The sequence below is a fragment of the Halyomorpha halys genome, unplaced genomic scaffold (assembly GCF_000696795.3).
Source record: "Halyomorpha halys isolate HHAL.00 unplaced genomic scaffold, Hhal_1.1 Scaffold94.1, whole genome shotgun sequence".
Lineage (NCBI taxonomy): Eukaryota > Metazoa > Arthropoda > Insecta > Hemiptera > Pentatomidae > Halyomorpha > Halyomorpha halys.
The window spans coordinates 1,905,814-1,912,389 of record NW_027114465.1 but is presented as its reverse complement, the minus strand read 5'-3'; the positions used below and the strand labels follow the sequence as shown (position 1 = coordinate 1,912,389).

The 6,576-nt window shown below is 35.4% G+C and overlaps 1 protein-coding gene across 1 annotated transcript in view; it reads right to left on the bottom strand.

Moving 5' to 3' along the window:
• Positions 1-1,084: 1,084 nt before the first annotated feature.
• The window catches only part of LOC106677304 (uncharacterized), a 9,262-nt gene continuing 3,770 nt past the window's right edge, over positions 1,085-6,576 (bottom strand). The window contains exons 2-4 of the mRNA XM_014415133.2: positions 5,286-5,544; positions 3,558-3,912; positions 1,085-1,302 (exon numbers count right to left, since the gene is read on the bottom strand). Coding sequence (XP_014270619.1) covers positions 1,120-1,302; positions 3,558-3,912; positions 5,286-5,544 — 797 coding nt within the window. The 3' untranslated portion in view covers positions 1,085-1,119. The remainder of the gene's footprint in view (positions 1,303-3,557; positions 3,913-5,285; positions 5,545-6,576) is intronic.

The window sequence follows — 6,576 nt, the reverse complement described above, 5'->3', positions numbered from 1 at the left end:
CTCTCGCTATTGCTATATCTGAAGATGTATACACATTGATTGAACACTACTAAATCTTTGGTACCAATTAATATATGGATGGAGTGATAAGACGGTAACTATAAATGGTAACAGCTAATTTCAGCTATTTTAGACCATTTGATTATCTATAATATTGTCAAATATATATATGAAAAGGTTTTTTATGGTAACTCTAACTGTTAATATTAGTACTGTATTGAAACAATTCAGACTGACTGACCTATCGAAGTGTGGTAAAAGATTTTTCAGAAGTGAGACAAATTTCATATTCGGTTTGTATCACCTGGAGATAATATAATAGGAATTTTCAGGAAAATTGGAAAATCAATTTTTTTTTGGTAAAAATTTATTCCTTTTTAAAATTAAAAAAAAAAAGAATTAATTATCTTTGATATGACTCGACCAATCTACACCAAACTTGCCTGTGCCTTTGGGCTATATAAACACCAACAAAGGGCACAATTAACCTATTTGAACCGAAGTTATAAAATAAACCGTTTGGAAAGCTTTTCTTTATTTGAAACTAATATTTCACCTTATAAGGGCATTAATCTAAATTTTGTTAATGTAGGTTAAAAGAGGAGACATTAGCTTTCCAACGGTTTTATTAACGTATGAATTGGATAAAATGCAGATAAATTAAGAATAATGGTTCCTTTATTATTATTTTTTTATTTTTAGTGAATACAAAATTATTTAATATAATTAGTAATTTTTTTCTTATTCTTCAGATTGAGAAAAATCGTTTAGAATATAATAACAAGGAAAAAGTATATACTTTTTGACCTGCACGTTAAACATGCTTACCTTTTTTTTTACCTACAATATCCCAATCCTATCATTTTCTCCGGAAAATCATCAACATTTAGCAAAAAGCGCCATTACAAACATGAAGGGTTTGGGATCGCATAAGGTACGATCACAAATATATATATATATAAAATGCTATATATACAGTAGCTGTATTGGCTATTATTATGTACTAGTATTATGTATTGGCTAGCTGCGTGAGCCAATCTAAGTACAAAAGAATAAAATAATATAAATAATTTATACTACTGGATTTAGTGAGCAACGTTGTATTTGCATTTTAATAGCTCATATCGTTTCGGAAACTATTCTGAACCTCCTCCTTGGACGGGCCCTCTTCGGCCGCCAGTTGCCCGGTGATCTCTTCACTAGGATGTAGAATCGGCTGTCGGGGTTTCTCACGTCAACGAGCGAGCCGATGTCGCACCTCGGAGGCGTAGGTGGTGGCTCCGTTTGAAGTGTAGGTACGCTCTAAAGCAGAATAATTACAAACAATCTTATATAATAGATAATTATTATATGTAATATAATATTATACGAGAATAAGTCAATATTTATCTGATATTTAGTTATATTTTTGTTTATGTTGGTAGCACTGTCGTTTTGCGTTGATGACGCATGATTTGATTATTGGTTGTTATGTCTATACAAGTTTTAAGCTGCTAGGTTAGTTTCTTTATCGCTGTCGTGCTGTTATCATTGCTGCTCCGTTTCCTATTTGCGCAAAGAGCAACGTTCAGTGATCCTTTTTTTTTGTGGTCGGAAGGAGTATCAAGGGCTGAAATTCGTCAAAGACCTTCGGTACAGTACGGGAACTAGCCACAACAGAGTGTCTACCAATGGATTCAAATTCAAATATGGTCGCACGATGGAGGAGCCTGACGACCGTTTACCATCGCAAATGAAGAAAACATCGAGCGTTCACGTGAATGTCTCTCTTAGACAGACGAGTTACTATTGACAAATTAGTCGCGGTTCTGCCTACGAAATGATCCATAACAGACTTGGGCTTCATAAAGTTTGTGCAAGATGGGTCCCAAAAAACGCTCCAGGAACTCAATTTTGAAGTATTGGCTCATCCTCGATATAGTCCCGATCTTGGCCATTCTGACTATCACTTGTTTACTCAAAGAGGTTTTAATGGGTCTTCGACCTTGGACGAAGCAATGAAAGAAATGATGCAATCCTTGCAGTTCAACCGAAATCCTTCTTTCATGAGGGCATCCTGAAACTTGTACAACGATGGACCAAGTAAAAAACAAGGGGACTATGTCTAAAAATGACTTACTTGTAAGATTTCTATTTGATTACAATAAAATTGTATAACTATATTCCTGATAATAATTGACTTACTCTCGTATAACAGATTAACGAAAGAATAAATGACGTTGGATTTCGTTATAAGAGCACAGTCCTTGTCGGTAGATATAAGCGTTATTGCTCTGATAAATTTTGAAATGAAGGTTGACATTCTGTCTGCTTAGGTCTTCATTTGAGCGTTTGGGCTTTAAAATACAAAATATAAAATAAAACATTTCATTATTTAATGCAACGGAATGTGGATCATAATTAGTCCACCTCTTCGACATCTACAGGTACGACCTTCCTTCCTCACCAGATTCCTCACCAGATCAGGGCTTCGCTGAGTGTATTATTATTCCGATTCAAAAATAAATATTGTATACGACCAAAAAAAAGTTAGGTATTTCTCTATAAAAACTATAAATTGGACCAATTGTTTTAACTCCTTTTTGTCAAATGAATCATAGATATAATAGATATATCTCGTATTCATTAGCAGTCATGAATTCTCCTAGTATCCTCTCTCGTATTCATTAGCAGCCATGAATCCTCCTAGTATCCTCTCTCGTATTCATTAGCAGCCATGAATCCTCCTAGTATCATCTCTCTTATTCATTAGCAGCCATGAATCCTCCTAGTATCCTCTATCGTATTCATTAGCAGCCATGAATCCTCCTAGTATCCTCTCTCGTCTTCATTAGCAGCCATGAATTCTCCTAGTATTTTCTCTCGTATTCATTAGCAGCCATGAATCCTCCTAGTATCTTCTCTCGTATTCATTAGCAGCCATGAATCCTCCTATTATCCTCGTATTTATCAGTTGGATTACGGTTGCTTCGTTTATAAAAAGATATCTCCTGTGCTAGACTAGAGATGAGGCTCATGAATACAAACATAAAATTTAACTTCAGGTTTTCCAGGCGCTCTCAAGACACCGGTATACCGAGTTGAAGTCACTCTAACCAATTTCCCGAAGGTAATAACTTCTTAGTGTTTTATATTCCAATTCTTTAAATCCAAAACCTACTTACATTTATGATCTTATTTTTTTCTTTCATACGTGTTTAATTTTTCTCTTATTAGACTCGCCAAATAAATGTTTATATTTGAACGATGATTTCTCCAGATTCAGTACTGAAGAACCCCATACACGTCATCACCAAATACGACAAATACAATAGCTTTCGTATAAAATACGCAGGGGAACAAAATCAAAACATTTCCTCCATAGAGTAGCTAAATATGACAGGAACATAATATAGTCTTTATGCTGTTTCATAAAAGAATGCAAGATAAACTTTTGAAAAATAATTGTCGTTTGATTTATTATTTTCGCATGTTAACTTATTTCGATAGGCCTTGAACTAAAAAATAAAATATGTATCCACGTCTAATTAAGGTAAATATTGGCAATAAAAACTTACTCTGTAAGTGCAGGGTATTTCATGGCACTTGCTGGTGGTCGGGTTGCAGAATCGCAATCTGGCAAAGGCTGTCGGGGCCGGCAGTGACACGCAGGCTACGTACTCCGTCGTTGGAGGCGAGGTAGCCGGACATTCGTCGCAAGGGTCATGCCCGACGGGGTTGTTGGACCTCTCGAAGTTGCAATAGATGTAGTTCCCGGTAGATATGGGAGGTTTGGTCGGTCCACAGGTGGGTGGTATCGGGGTGGGAGTGTCAACGGCGGGGCAGATCCTTGGCTTCGGGGTCGGCAGCTCGGCGCACCATACCTTCTTCTCGTGGCACACCTTCGAGTAGTTCCTCACAGAGAGCGGGTTCCTGTCAAGGACATCAATCAGTCGTTATAAAATTGATCCAATTTTTATGATATTTTCAATCATAATCACTCTACGAGTTGTAGTGGTACAGGATATATATAGTATAGTAATACTGTTGGTATTATATGTAAACCTCGGCTCTAGAATAAAATCAATAAATTAATTAATAAATCAACGGACTGAGATAGACCCGCGTATAACAAGCGTGAACAGAGCCTTGTTCTCTATGTCCAGAATACTGAAATCTTGAAAAACCAAAGGGTGTACAATGGCTTGTAGAGCCAGCTCTCAATATCTCACGAAATGAAGGCAAGGACGTTAAGATGGGCGGGACATGTAGCTCGAAGGAATCCATCAGGATAACTTTACCCAACAATGAATGCCAGTTGGCAAGAACCAGTGGAAATAAAAAAAGATGCGAAAAAGTATCATGCAGAAAAGTGGAAAGCAGTAGCCCAACATGGGCAGGCGTGGAGAAGGTTGGTTCGGGTGGCCAAAAACTTACAAGATCTGTAAAATCACCCGAAAAAAATATATATAATATAATGATATCCTTAATCGCTTTGCTAACTAGTTAACACTGTTTGAAGTAACGTTATTATAATCTGTTTAAATATATAACATTAATTTTATATATTAGCTAAATAATAAGCATGATGTTGAAAAGTGCAATTATTGGGGGCGAACTGTTTTCTTAAAATAGCTATATTCTCAGTAATACATAGTACATATAATACCAACAGTATTACTGAGAGTCTTCTATTTATGTGAGGTCAGTAAGTTGAAACCATTTTGGTGTGGATATCTGATGTACGGAAGAACGAGACACCTCTCATTGCAAAATTCATGCCAACATAGTATAATTGGTTGTTTAACTGCAAAATATTAGAGCAATTGACAGGATGAAATAAAAAAGTGGGGCCATCATATTTGTCATATCTTATATTATAGTTGTATTGCTTATTTTTAAATGTAGATTTTTTTTATAAAACATTTTTCAAATTCTTATTCGAGCTTCGAAATTAACCCTAATTTATGGGGAATAAATATTCATGCAAGGAATAGTTCAAGTAAAAACAAATTAGTAACACACGCCAGTTAAAAAAGTGCGTTCATGTGTAACAATATTCCTTATTTTTGTTCATCGGGCCAAATATTTCCCCCTTAACTAATCTCAACTACCCCATTATTTCAAGTAAATCATTTTAAGTTTCCTTTGAAAGTTTTAGTTTTTGTGAATATGTTTCCGCTCTTCAGTTAGTGATATTAATAGTAATACCCAATCATAGAGTTTTTTTTTTAACATAAAATATATTTCGTTTAATTGTAATAGTAATCCATGTTCTATTATAATAGCTAAGAGGTTTATTTTACCTGGGTATCACTGGATTGACTCTGAGGGAGAATGCTGCTTGATTTTCTCTGTCGATCTGCCTTTTCCTGCCTGGTGACTTGATCTGAAACCCTTGGTCGTCGAGCTTCCTCGAATCAGAGATGGCGGAGAGTATGTCTTTCAGTCCAGGGTAGTCGAAGTATTCCGGCTTCATACGCATTATTGGAGAGGGTTTCGCCTTTTCACCCTCCCTCCACCCGATTGGTAATTTGCGGTTCCCCTCTTGCTCTGCTCTTAGAACTTGAAAAACAAAAATGAATTTTTAAATTTAAATAGCTTCTATTTCCTAAGAGAAAACAAAATGTTTAATTATATAATTTACTTAGTTTATCAGAACACTCATATTTCGAAAAAGCTGCTAAGAGGAACAGTGCCCAGATATTGTAAAACAGCGTTAGTTGCAATTTAAGGCAAAAGGTACTTTACAGATACAGTTTAAAGGCTCTTTTACAGAGTGTCAGTTCATAGCCATGGGACCAAGAGTCGTTGCCACTGCCATGGCATGAGTTGGCAGGACAGCTTTCATTGTCTTTAGAGTACAGCCGCAGCATCAGATACTATTACCGGCATGTGACCGCAAACATATGTTCAAGTCTGAGCAGTGAACAGCCGCACTTCATCTACCTCAGTAATTATACTTCCGACTGAGTGGAAAAATATTGGTCCCTCATATTTTATTGTTTCTGAACTTGAAATTGATTTGGTCCAATTTGTTTTACCTTAGATTAATTAAAGTTAACCTTAACGTTTTTTTTTTTTTAATTTGATTTGAAATTTCAACTCAATTTAAAACATTTTTACTGAAGATAGTAGTTCCAAAATGATAATCAGAATTAATTACTTGTATTTGTGAAAAACTATGTGTCATGCTGTATATTAAAATGAGTTTACATATTTAAAATAAGGACATGATAAAAAAAGGAGCCAGTTTTATTCAAAAATAGTTGAGTATTAAATTAAATGATTTTAAGAATAGGGTATAATTTTCAAAATTTTATCTTGGTAAAAAAGAGAAACCCCTACACTGTCAGTTGCAGTGAAAGTGTAACCAAAACTGGACTTCAGATTGATAGTGAAAGGGTAAGACTGATGTATTGCAGATGTATGACGTGATAGTGAAAGGGTAAGACTGATGTATGGCGTGATAGTGAAAGGTTAAGACTGACGTATTACAGATGTATGACGTGATACTGAAAGGGTAAGACTGATGTATGACGTGATAGTGAAAGGGTAAGACTGATGTATTACAGATGTATGACGTGATAGTGAAAG